General features: G+C 37.2%; 3 protein-coding genes across 3 annotated transcripts; 1 reads left to right on the top strand and 2 right to left on the bottom strand.

Moving 5' to 3' along the window:
• Window positions 1–393: 393 nt before the first annotated feature.
• Window positions 394–3872, bottom strand: LOC18992981 (probable methyltransferase PMT28). Its single transcript, XM_006416442.2, has 8 exons — window positions 2515–3872; window positions 2284–2433; window positions 1919–2189; window positions 1746–1838; window positions 1472–1646; window positions 1139–1381; window positions 839–1033; window positions 394–748 (listed from the first exon to the last, which is right to left on the bottom strand). The coding sequence occupies exons 1-8, from the start codon at window positions 3361–3363 to the stop codon at window positions 550–552; spliced, it is 2175 nt and encodes a 724-aa protein (XP_006416505.1). The 5' UTR covers window positions 3364–3872; the 3' UTR covers window positions 394–549.
• Window positions 3873–4750: 878 nt separating this feature from the next.
• On the top strand, window positions 4751–6904 carry LOC18992980 (3-ketoacyl-CoA synthase 4). Its single transcript, XM_006416441.2, has one exon. It carries the CDS (start codon window positions 5154–5156, stop codon window positions 6714–6716), a length of 1563 nt encoding a protein of 520 aa, XP_006416504.1. The 5' UTR covers window positions 4751–5153; the 3' UTR covers window positions 6717–6904.
• Window positions 6905–7418: 514 nt separating this feature from the next.
• On the bottom strand, window positions 7419–10999 carry LOC18992979 (sugar transporter ERD6-like 4). The gene is made up of 17 exons (XM_006416440.2): window positions 10523–10999; window positions 10373–10435; window positions 10075–10164; window positions 9900–9959; window positions 9733–9798; window positions 9577–9642; window positions 9412–9487; window positions 9226–9290; window positions 9057–9149; window positions 8877–8957; window positions 8709–8793; window positions 8566–8612; window positions 8416–8478; window positions 8261–8320; window positions 8117–8182; window positions 7962–8021; window positions 7419–7870 (listed from the first exon to the last, which is right to left on the bottom strand). Exons 1-17 carry the CDS (start codon window positions 10715–10717, stop codon window positions 7643–7645), a joined length of 1464 nt encoding a protein of 487 aa, XP_006416503.1. The 5' UTR covers window positions 10718–10999; the 3' UTR covers window positions 7419–7642.
• Window positions 11000–11658: the final 659 nt, after the last annotated feature.

The raw sequence follows: 11658 nt of genomic DNA, 5'->3' as shown, positions 1-11658 counted from the left end.
GATGCGAAGAAAGTGAGGTGGAAGATGAAGATGATGTGTTCTTTCTTCTCACCTACCTAACGATCACGTCGAGTCGTTAACCTTATCCTTCAATGTTATTTACCTTTTCGTCTTTAAGAAGCAAAACCATTCGCTGTTTTATACCAACCAAAAACGACATGTATTTTCCCATCAGCTACGATAAACGCTCTTTAATAAACATTATAAATAGTGTTAATTAATGTTTGTGATTCGTTATTCCGTAAACGTCATATTTACGGGAAGGTTATAACCGTTAATCTCGCAAAGCATTTAAAACACTTTCTTCACATCTATGAAATTTCACAAACACCGTGTCGTTTCCTCTGTTTTCCTTCCCAAGGCACATCCCATTGCATTCGAAACTAGTGGGAATTAACGAACACCGTGTCGTTTTCTCTTACTCGTCAAGAGACCGTTTAACCAATCACACACAAGACAAGTTCTATAAAAACTAAAAAAATGACGTATAAAAGGTTCAACTGAAATCTCTGATAGATATACAGACAGTAACCAAAAGTAAGAATCAGATCATGGACGCCACAAGGTCTTCTGGGCACATAACATTCCTTCCTTGTCTTGAGCATAGGTCATGCGGATCTCCCAATGCAAGCTTCTTAATATCTCTTCCAATGGCTCTAATATCTCCACTTTGTCACGCACCACCACCCAGCCTCCAGGCCTTGTCAACCTATCCATCTCCACCACGATCGAAACCGGTTGCTTACACCTGCAACAAGAAACAAATTTGGAGATTCCATGGCCAGTTTTCTCATTTCACAGGCAAATTTTTTTGATTTAAAGGTCACTGCTTTATTACCTGTTCTTGAGCCGTGAAAAGAGATGATCAGCATGGAGAAGGTCATAAGATCTTGGATATGTTCCAAATGCTTCACACCAATCGTGGTAAATACCAAAAAGTCCTCTTTCGTATATGAAAGGAAGCGTATCTGGCGAATGAACAGGCACTACATTCATTACCCACACGTTCTGCTTCACGAGTGACGCTGCAAATCTGTTGAATTTTTTTGTTTGTAAGAGCTCAAAACCAGTATAAATCACCATATGAATACGATTTTTTGCTACGAGCAGCAAATAAAGATGTCTCCTTTTTCCATACCCGCCATAGATAGCTGTCATGTCCATCACATTCCGGATATGTGACCAGTCAATGCCTAATCCAGTGAGGTAAGATTTGTTTACCATAGCTTTCCAATGATTTGTATCTTCAATGGCTTTCTCTTTGTTTGTTAACCACTCTGGATATGTTTCAATTCTCTTTGGCCATTCTTCAGGCCATTCTGCTCCATGCTGTTCTATAGCTGACGGTATTTCATGTAAACAGGTTTTCATCGGCACATACCTATCCAAAGAGCGCATGAAAGTTCACAAGAATGGACATAACGGAATGAGAAAGTTACGCATTTAGATTTATCACCATTCCTTTACTTACCAGGCTGCGTCTGGGTTTTCGTTCTCCTTGCAAAGTGGTGGATTTTTCTTCCTTCTCAATTCATAAATATCATTTGATTCCGGTTTCTGATATATTCTTACTCCCATTTCACTTGCTTCGTCGGTTTTGTGTGCAAGAATATTCCAACAAATAGAAGCTGTCAATGCGGTCATCGCTGAAAAACTCACACCAGATAATGCTATGTCACAAGAAATTCTAAAGACAATGAAAAACTCGATGAATACTAAAACCACAACAGTGAAAATTAATATACCTTCATCATCCTCAATCTTTTCATTATTACTTGACAAAATGAAGTATCCATTAGGCCTTAAAATCCTGTTCATCTCCAGAAGAAGCCTACCACCTGAGATTGCAAACATATGAAATAATCACGACTCAAAAAAAGCATATCGACACTAATGACGTTGTCAGAGAAACACTTACCATGAGAATGCCAGTGGATTCCGCAAGCAGCACAATGAATGGCATCAAAGACTCCACTAGGAAAAGGAAGCCTTCTACTTGCCAAAGCACTGACTAAAGTAGGAAACCCGCGCTCAAGAGCGACCTGTGCTAAGTCAACTAGATCATCCTTTAAGCCTAGAGAAACTGTCAAAACATCTTTATCCAGCAATGCAGCTACAAAGCTTGACTCTAAGCATCCAATGTCCAACACTATACGAACATTCTTTCCCCATTCAATATCTGGTACCATCTATCAAACACCCACCATGTTTCAAACACTTCTCTTACAAAGAGCTTGCCTTCAATGAAAAGTTAAAGTTCAGAGAGTTACAAATGATACTCACCTCTTGAATGAATTCAAGGTACTGAAGAACATTTCCGTTGAACGCAGTCTGGTTCTGTGGAAAAGTTAGGTATTCACCGCTCTCATTCACCCACTTATGCTTCTTAACATATGCAGCCAACTTTGGATGCGCCACGTTCTTATATAATATCTGATGTTAATAGAAAAGACATTAGATCAAACCTAACTTTTATCAAATAAAATCAACTTATAGAAGCTCAACAATCTTAACCTTTGATCTGCTATCAGGCCAGGAAACAGGAGGATCATAGCCATCATGTGGTAAAGGAACAAGACACATTACAGGCTTCTTAGGACAACTCCTCTCTCTATGTCTATAACTCTGAAGCCTCCCTATCAACCCATCGTTATCAATACATGGCATGTAATTATGCTTGCTCCTAGTGTTACACAATCTCCAGCTATACTCAGCTTTAGGATCAAACACAGGACCTTTCCTCTTCCTCCTTTTAACTATCTCTTTTTCGGTTACTTCCTCGATCTTTTCTTCCACTTCTTCATCCACCGACGCATTTGAATCATCCCCATTTCCATTTCCATCAGATTCTCCTTCACTGCCATCAGACTCGAGTCCTTCCTCTCCATCTTCTTTATTAGACTCAGAATCATCAGATTCTGCATCTACTTGCTCTTGATCCTCCTTAACCACAGCTTCTTCTTCTTTTTCTACCACAGGCTTTGGCACATCCTTCTTCTTATGTGGATGAGACACAACATGCTCTTTCTTTTTCTTGGTTTCATGCTTATGAACGAAGCCACCAAATTTTTTCCCATCTTTCGATTTCGAACCAGATTCAACTTTACCTTTCTCACGTGATTTGCTAGATTCCGATACCTCGTTATGAGCTGACTTAGTGCGAGATGACACTGGTTCAGCTATGTCGTCGAAGCTTTCTCTCTGAACATTGAATGAAGAGGCAGAGGAAGACAAGAAGGACCAGAAGAAGACGAAGCAGAGACCCAAAACAACTATGAACGTCATCTTCACCCAAATCCCTCGTGGCTGTTTAATCCTGCGCGCGAAATGAGCAATCCCCATTTCTCTCTTTCTCTCTGTCATTTGAAATCTCACAGAAGACCACTTCAACGCATCTGAACAACAGAGATCTCCAAATTCCACTTTGATCAAATTTTGTATTAGCTCGAGATCCAAGGAATTGCTAAAGCTAAGCAAACCCTGGAGCTACAATCACAGATTAACAAGGATCTACGCGAGTTTCAAAGATTCTTGAGCTCGAATAAGTGGGAATTCGCAGTACCAAGATTGGAAAAAGCTGCTAAAAGAAGAAAATTTACAGATGTGGTCGAAATGAGACAGATAAAATTTGAAGAAAAAATCTCAGATTTCTCACTGGAAACCGTGGAGAGAAATAACAAAACAAAGTAAAAATTTGTAGTACCCAGATCGAATCGTAAAATTTAAGCTTGAGAGTAAACTGAAAAATTACGACTCTTTTATTAAGCTAACACTAATATATCCTCAATGTTTTTCCTCCATGTGTAGTTGAAGTTGAAAATGATAAGAAAAGAAAAGAAATTTTAGACTTTCACTTTTGGTAATAACTGAGCAGTAGTCAGAGCTTTGTCTAGTTTCGGAAAAGTGCCAAAAGCGGCGAGACAGCCGGAGGCGAAGGTGACGGAGATTTGCAATAATAATAAAAATCTCTACTGACAGATCAAATTATTAAGCCCATTTTCTCAAATGGCCTCTAATAAAAAATGCCCAATGGGCTATGTGTTATAGTATATATGTATTTACTGTCTGTATACAAGAACTACACTGTAATGTAAGAACTACACTTTATCATATATATATTAAAGTAGAAAAGTTTTTTTTTTTCTGAGATTTTCCCTACTAAAAATGTAGATGTAAAATTTGAAAAGCGTGATCGCTAGAGATCTTAACCTCCAATCAGTTTTGGATAACACTTCCACAAGAAATGCCACATTTTTTAGTTACTCACAAAGTCAACATTGCTGTTAACTTTAGATCTCTTTCTTCAATCACAACAGTTTTTAGATCCTTAAAAATCATTTTTTTTAAGTATTAAGAAATTCTTTTGGTATGTGATTTTAGTTCATTGATGGAGTTTTCCATTTGTACTTCCAACTTGATGATAAAAGAAAAAATAAACTCTTTACTTATCATGAAATAAAATTCTGTCAATATAAGATGTACGAATGGAGAGAGTGATCTCTTAACCAATTTTATAAAATTGGAACAACCGTATGAAAGGAATATGAGAGGCCATTTTAGGAAACGTTCAAACATTTTCTAATGAGAAAAATAATAAGTAAATCTTTGACAGGCACAGAATCTAGCTAATTCCACAATGTACAGTACAAAAATTAATTTTACCGCTAGAAAATGCAGATTTCTTAAAAAAAGAAAAAGGAAAAAAGGGAGAAAAAAAAAACACAGCTCATGATGCTTCACGTTTCTCGGTTTTGTACTCTGTTTTGCTGTGCTTCGTCATGATTCCATTCAAAAACGTGGACCCTCCACTACCACCTTTGGTTTCCGTTTCTCTAATTTCTCGAAAACCATAAAAAAAAAAATCTCAATCTCTGTGTTTTCCCTCTCCGTTTCTCAAAGACAAACCCTAGTTTCTCTACCTCGTGCTTCTGACATTTCTGTTTTCTCAAAATCCAGCTCGGTTTATTCCAATTTCAAAACTCTGGGTTTTAGTAGGTCATCGTCAAAGTTGTCTCCTTTACGGTCCTTTTCACCAGCTTAAGAATAATTTTTTTTTTAAAAGGACGCCTGAATTTAAATAATCAGGCTTCCGTATAAAAATCACACTCTTGTTTGTGTCAGTTAAAAATCAGAGCTTGACCACCCCTCTCACCATGGACGTTCCCGGAGAATCACGGCTCGGCGGCGGCGGAGGCGGAAATGACGGCGGTGACGGTTCGGTTGGTGTACAGATCCGACAAACCCGGAGGCTACCGGATTTTCTCCAAAGCGTGAATCTCAAGTACGTGAAATTAGGTTACCATTACTTAATCTCAAATCTCTTGACTCTCTGTTTATTCCCTCTCGCCGTCGCCATCTCCGTCGAAGCGTCTCAGATGAACCCAGACGATCTCCGGCAGCTCTGGATCCATCTCCAATACAATCTGGTCAGTATAATCATCTGCTCGGCGATTCTAGTCTTCGGTTTAACCGTCTATGTCATGACCCGACCCAGACCCGTTTACTTGGTCGATTTCTCCTGTTACCTCCCGCCTGATCACCTCAAAGCTCCTTTCACTCGATTCATGGATCACTCCAGACTCACCGGAGATTTCGACGACTCTGCTCTCGAGTTTCAGCGCAAGATCCTCGAACGCTCTGGTTTAGGAGAAGACACTTATGTCCCTGAAGCTATGCATTACGTTCCTCCAAGAATCTCGATGGCTGCAGCTAGAGAAGAAGCTGAACAAGTCATGTTCGGTGCTTTAGATAACCTATTTGCGAACACGAACGTGAATCCAAAGGATATTGGGATCCTCGTTGTGAACTGTAGTCTCTTTAACCCAACACCATCGCTTTCCGCAATGATTGTGAACAAGTATAAGCTTAGAGGTAACATAAGAAGCTACAACCTTGGAGGAATGGGTTGCAGCGCCGGAGTTATAGCGGTGGATTTGGCTAAAGACATGTTGCTTGTACACAGGAAGACTTACGCGGTTGTTGTCTCGACGGAGAACATAACTCAGAACTGGTATTTCGGTAACAAGAAATCGATGTTGATACCGAACTGCTTGTTTCGAGTTGGTGGCTCGGCGGTTTTGCTATCGAACAAGTCTCGCGACAAGAGACGTGCTAAGTACAGGCTTGTGCATGTGGTCAGGACTCATCGTGGAGCAGACGATAAAGCTTTTCGTTGTGTTTATCAAGAACAGGACGATACAGGAAGAACAGGGGTTTCTTTGTCGAAAGATCTAATGGCGATTGCAGGGGAAACTCTCAAAACAAATATTACCACGTTAGGTCCTCTTGTTCTTCCGATAAGCGAGCAGATTCTCTTCTTTATGACTTTAGTTGCGAAGAAGCTTTTTAACGGGAAAGTTAAACCGTATATACCGGATTTCAAACTTGCTTTCGAGCATTTCTGTATCCATGCTGGTGGGAGAGCTGTGATTGATGAGCTGGAGAAGAATCTGCAGCTCTCACCTGTTCATGTGGAGGCTTCGAGGATGACTCTTCATAGATTTGGGAACACATCTTCGAGCTCGATTTGGTATGAACTGGCTTATATCGAAGCGAAAGGAAGGATGCGAAGAGGTAATCGCGTTTGGCAAATAGCGTTTGGGAGTGGGTTTAAATGCAATAGCGCGATTTGGGAAGCGTTAAGGAATGTGAAGCCTTCTAAAAAGAGTCCTTGGGAAGATTGTATTGACAAGTATCCGGTGAAATTAAGTTATTAGCTATGGTTGTTTCTTTAAAGAAATTAGATTTGATCTTTGACAATGTCAATGTACTTGTTGTTTTTGTTTATGTGTTTGGGAGATTTTGTGATGTTTTGAGTTTCATTTCTTAAGCTCGTCATGTGTGCATATCTTAGTTGTGTAATGACGAAATCACAAAAGAAATGAGAAAATAATTTCCTTTGCTATTGATGTATTTAACCCTTAACTAAATAGTTTTTTTTTTTTATTGAATTTGCAAAATAATAGGTGAAACATGTTGAATTGTGTGAATAATGTGATTCCGTGAATTTCCAATTCTTAACGGTCTTGTAACGTATCTCCTCGTTACTTCGGTAAATTGTCTTGATATTTTTACAGTTTTTCACTTTTGGAAGAAAGTGACCTTACTATTGTTTACTTCTTTTTTTCTTTTAAGAACCGTCGAACATGCCAAGATTTTTTGTTTAAACAATGATTAATTTTTTGTTTTTTGTTTTTGTCATAGTCCTAGTTTGCATTGGAAAGGAGTCTCTTCAGACACTGAATAGCCAAAAGTCCCAAAGCCACATCACATGCTTTCTTTCCCATTTGGATCTATTGTATTAATAATTGTTATCTAATTCTTAAAAAAAAAATTGTTTTTTTGGTCAAGAAAAAAAGATTGTTTTCTAATTTATCTTTCTTTTAGCCTAATCTAAGAAATAAATGATTAAATTGGTGAATACAGATATAATTGCCATTAGTCTTAAGAATCCGAAATATTACACGCAAAAAAAAAAAAATCAAATCAAATTTAAAACTAAAATGATATGCTTTTACAACATAAACAAATTGTAATCAAGGTGGGAAGAAAGACAATGAACAGAGAAGGACAAAAGAATGATCTGTAAATGGCGAAAACAAAAGTGAAAAATGTATATTGTCTTCTTCTCCTTGTCCTTGAATCATCTGAACAAAGCTTGAATCTCTTCAAGCGTTTTGCCTTTAGTCTCAGGAACCCAAAGACTCACAAAGACCACAGTGAATCCACAAACCAAAGCGTAAAGAGTAAAAGTTCCTCCGCTGCTCCAAGCTAGTAGCATATTTGCAGTCATTGTGACTAACCACGACACGAACCAATTAGCCAAAGTTGCTATACTTCCGGCCAAACCTTTTATATTGACTGGAAGAATCTGTTTTGACAAACATAACAATTAGTAAGAGACTAAAATTTAGCTCTGATTTTAACATGAAGTAACATTTTTTTTTTTAGTATTCATATACCTCAGACATAATCAGCCATGGAATTGGTCCCATTCCTAAAGAGCAAGCAATAACCATAGCCTGTAAAGAAAAAGACCCCAAGAAAGATTTAGCACGAACAAGAAAGCTCTTTTTGCATTATAACAATGTGTGAATGTATATACAATAAAACTTACCACAACTCCAACTACAGAGACCATGCTTAGAATGTTGTACATATTGGAATCAGGCGATACAAATTCCTAACAAGAGATTACAAACTCAGAGTTATAGTGAAACTCTACATTGCAGATATATTTGTACAAAGGTTTTCAATGTACCTTAAGGAAAAACGCGATTGCTACAATCACGAGGCTAATCGTCATTCCGATAGAAGAGATCTGCAAATTAAGAGGAAAGAACGTAAATATTTTGTTTGCATACATAAATTCTTCAGAGTTTGAAAGATATATATGTCTCAAATATAACTCCTCACCATGAGCAGAAGTCGACGACCTGATTTATCCACCAACCATGTCGCAACTGCAGTCGCCACTACCTAGTTTAGAATGAACAAACGGTTAAAAACCAAATCTAACAATGTCTCCACATTGTGTTGAAGTTATATCGATTGAAGTTTATATACCTGAACAGCACCAACTCCAAATGTCGCCACATTACTCGAGGAGACCCCTAAAGTGAATGAAATGGAACAAAGAAGCATAATAAGAGATCTGTTTATTCTCTCTAAAGAACATTCCAAGAATCAAGACAAACATTCAACTCTACCTGCAGATTGGAAAATAGTACTCGAATAGAACAAGACACCGTTAATTCCTCCAAGTTGTTGAAGTACAAGCAGTCCTATACCAACCTGTTTACACATAGATTACAAGAAACATGTAATTTTCTCTCACAGTGAGACAAAATTGGCTTCAGAGGTAAGAGTAATTGTACCATCAACGGGAAATAGTATCTCCTACGCTTGAGGTCTACAAACCGAATTGCAGAACGTTTGCTAGATGATGCCACAGATCTCTGTGTATTGAGAAAAAATATAAACCATTAAGCAATCCTGAACTCGTTACATATTGAAACTATCATCATGTTATAGCATTTTTACAGTTTAGTCAATACCTTGATTTCATTAACCTCAACGGCAATATCAGTATCAAATCCACGAAGAACTTGCAATGAAGTTTCAAAATCATCTGTCAAACCCATCTTTGCCTATATTTATGAAACTAACTTAAATAAAGAGAGCAACAAACTCAAAAATATAAGCAATACTGTTCTAAAGGCTTACCAGCCACCGAGGGGATTCAGGAATGAAAAAAAGTCCCGGTATCAATAATGTACACGGCAATACTCCTAAAGAAAAAGAGGACAATCAAGAAAGTAAGTAGACCGTATCTATACTTAAAAAAAGGAAGAAAAAAAGATCTAGTGGTATTGTTTCTCTCCAGCCAAACCAAAATGTTATGAGAGTTACCCAAAACTGCAAGAATTCTCCATGGAACAAAGAGACCGAGTAGATACGCCAACATTATCCCAATTGTTACAGAGAGCTTTAAAACAGAAAAACATCAAATGTTTAATGTTAATCAGCTGATAACATGCAAGAAAAGAAAAGTGAAGCTATTCATAGAACCCAAACCTGGTTTACTGAACCTAAGGCTCCTCTCATGGTCTGTGGAGCGATCTCAGCTATATATACAGGCACCTAAACCATGATCAAAGTTGTGTAATGTATTTTTGATTACATTATTCCAAACATTACTGAAATCAAAGAACTAGTTGATTTCAGTAATACCGTATAAGAGATGATCCCAACGCCGAAACCTTCTAACAATCTTCCCATGTAAAGAAAAGAAGTATCCTAAACCAATAAAAAAAAAAAAAAAGCAAAGAAGAAGAATGAGTTAAGAGTTAGAGATATTGGCCAACAATATCAGAAACTTGAGAAAATAGAATACTCACTTTTGCGAATGATATCGAAAGCCAGCCAATAATATTGGGAATGGCAGCAATCATCAGAGACTGCCAATAGGAAATACACATAGTAATTAAGATAGAGCAAGCAAGAAGATATTATATGACAATATTGTCAAAAAAGGAGAACAATTTTAGAATCAAGAAACAAAAACTCTTTTACCCCTTTTCGCCCGACGTATTCTGCAATCTGACCACTTGCAATTGCCCCAACCATAGCACCCACATTGGACAGAGACCCAAACACAGAGTACTAAACATCGAACATGAAACATAAAAAAAGTCAGAAAATAATTGAACAAGAGTCTTAAAAAAAGAACAGCTTTAGATAAAGTTAGGACCGCAAACACAGAGTACTAAACATCAAACATCAAATATAATAGTCAGAATTTTTTTGAAGAAGAGTCTGGAAAAGAAAAATAATAAAACAGAGTTCTTAGAAAAAGATAAGACCTTTTTACCTCTGATACAGTTAAGCCAAGATCCTTAGTAATGGCAGCTTGAGTTGGTGAGGAATAACCACACTGCACACAAAAGAAAGAAAAAAAACCTGCATTCCCAGTTCCATTGATAAAATTAAAGAAAGTTGAGATTTTTTTGTTATGTCTTACAGTGAATCCGAATTGAATTGGACCGAGGGCAACAATCAGAACACAAGCTAGGACAGAAATTGAGCTGTCCCGAATAACTTGAGACGATTCCAACATGCTAGATTGTCTGGAACCCATCCGATACCAACTTCCGGTGTGTAAGAACGGTCGCCGAAGATCATTCCTTCCCTCTTCCGTATCATCCCTGAAACTCATCTCTTCTTTTTTTCCCTAAAATCTATACACAATCGTAATCTACGGAGAAAGAAGAAAAACTTTGAAGGGGAAAATGTCGATCCTAAAAATGAAAAATGCATAAAAAGTACAAAAACTGAGCTTTCTTCTGGCTTCGTATGATCTAGGAAATCTGATTGGGAGGAATTTATAAAGGAAATAAAATCGGATAAAATTTGAAGGATGTCTTCTCTTTTGTTGTTTAGTTTATCAAATCATCATGGTTGAGCCATTGCGTGGAGAGACGCAGACACTTTCAGAGTTTTCCACCTCACAGACGCGTCTCCTCAAATCATTTATAGAGAGATCGAGAATAGAAAGAAATCGTAAGGGGGTCTATTTTTTTTTCCTTTTTCTGTCGACAGAAAATAATGTGAATTTAAAAACGTTTCATTTTAATAAATTCGTCAAAAAAAAAATGTTATTACATATACAATCCACAACTTTTTATTCTTTTACATCTGATTATAGTAGAGTAGATAGTTAAATGAGAAGTACAAATAGTTTACAAGCCATTTTGGCGCAAAATCAAAAACCGAAATAATACATCAGATTCATGAACTTTATTTGATAAAACTATCTTCAGCTTGATTTCTTTCACGATTCGCGATCCACAATAACTTATTATCTGATAATTGCTTTGAGTTATTGTTGTTTACACAGATTTACTAAATTGCCGTCAACAAAAAAAAAGGAAGATTATTAGTTATCATTGACCTATGTTCACAAATACAACCATTAGTTATCGCTTTAATTCATACTCCATAGTATAATGTGCTTTTAGAGTAACTAATTACGCAAAAACAACAACAACAAAAAAAAAACAGTTTTTTGGCATTATAAAGTTCTTCTGCAATGCATACTTCGTAGTTCGTTTTCTTAAAATCTCGTCTCACATATATTGAAGTTAGCTACAAAGGGGT

This window comes from Eutrema salsugineum, unplaced genomic scaffold (assembly GCF_000478725.1).
Source record: "Eutrema salsugineum unplaced genomic scaffold, Eutsalg1_0 scaffold_5, whole genome shotgun sequence".
NCBI lineage: Eukaryota > Viridiplantae > Streptophyta > Magnoliopsida > Brassicales > Brassicaceae > Eutrema > Eutrema salsugineum.
The sequence above is the reverse complement of the archived record's forward strand: the minus strand, read 5'-3'. Positions and strand labels throughout refer to the sequence as shown.

Coding starts and splice junctions, on each gene's coding strand:
- LOC18992981 (XM_006416442.2), bottom strand. CDS start 3,363: ATGACAGAGAGAAAGAGAGAAATGGGGATTGCTCATTTCGCGCGCAGG. Junction 2,434..2,514: donor GGCCTGATAGCAGATCAAAG/GTTAAGATTGTT, acceptor TATTAACATCAG/ATATTATATAAGAACGTGGC. Junction 749..838: donor TTTTCACGGCTCAAGAACAG/GTAATAAAGCAG, acceptor TTCTTGTTGCAG/GTGTAAGCAACCGGTTTCGA.
- LOC18992980 (XM_006416441.2), top strand. CDS start 5,154: ATGGACGTTCCCGGAGAATCACGGCTCGGCGGCGGCGGAGGCGGAAAT.
- LOC18992979 (XM_006416440.2), bottom strand. CDS start 10,717: ATGAGTTTCAGGGATGATACGGAAGAGGGAAGGAATGATCTTCGGCGA. Junction 8,022..8,116: donor TCTCTGTAGTTGGAGTTGTG/GTAAGTTTTATT, acceptor TTTTCTTTACAG/GCTATGGTTATTGCTTGCTC. Junction 7,871..7,961: donor CATGGCTGATTATGTCTGAG/GTATATGAATAC, acceptor TTGTCAAAACAG/ATTCTTCCAGTCAATATAAA.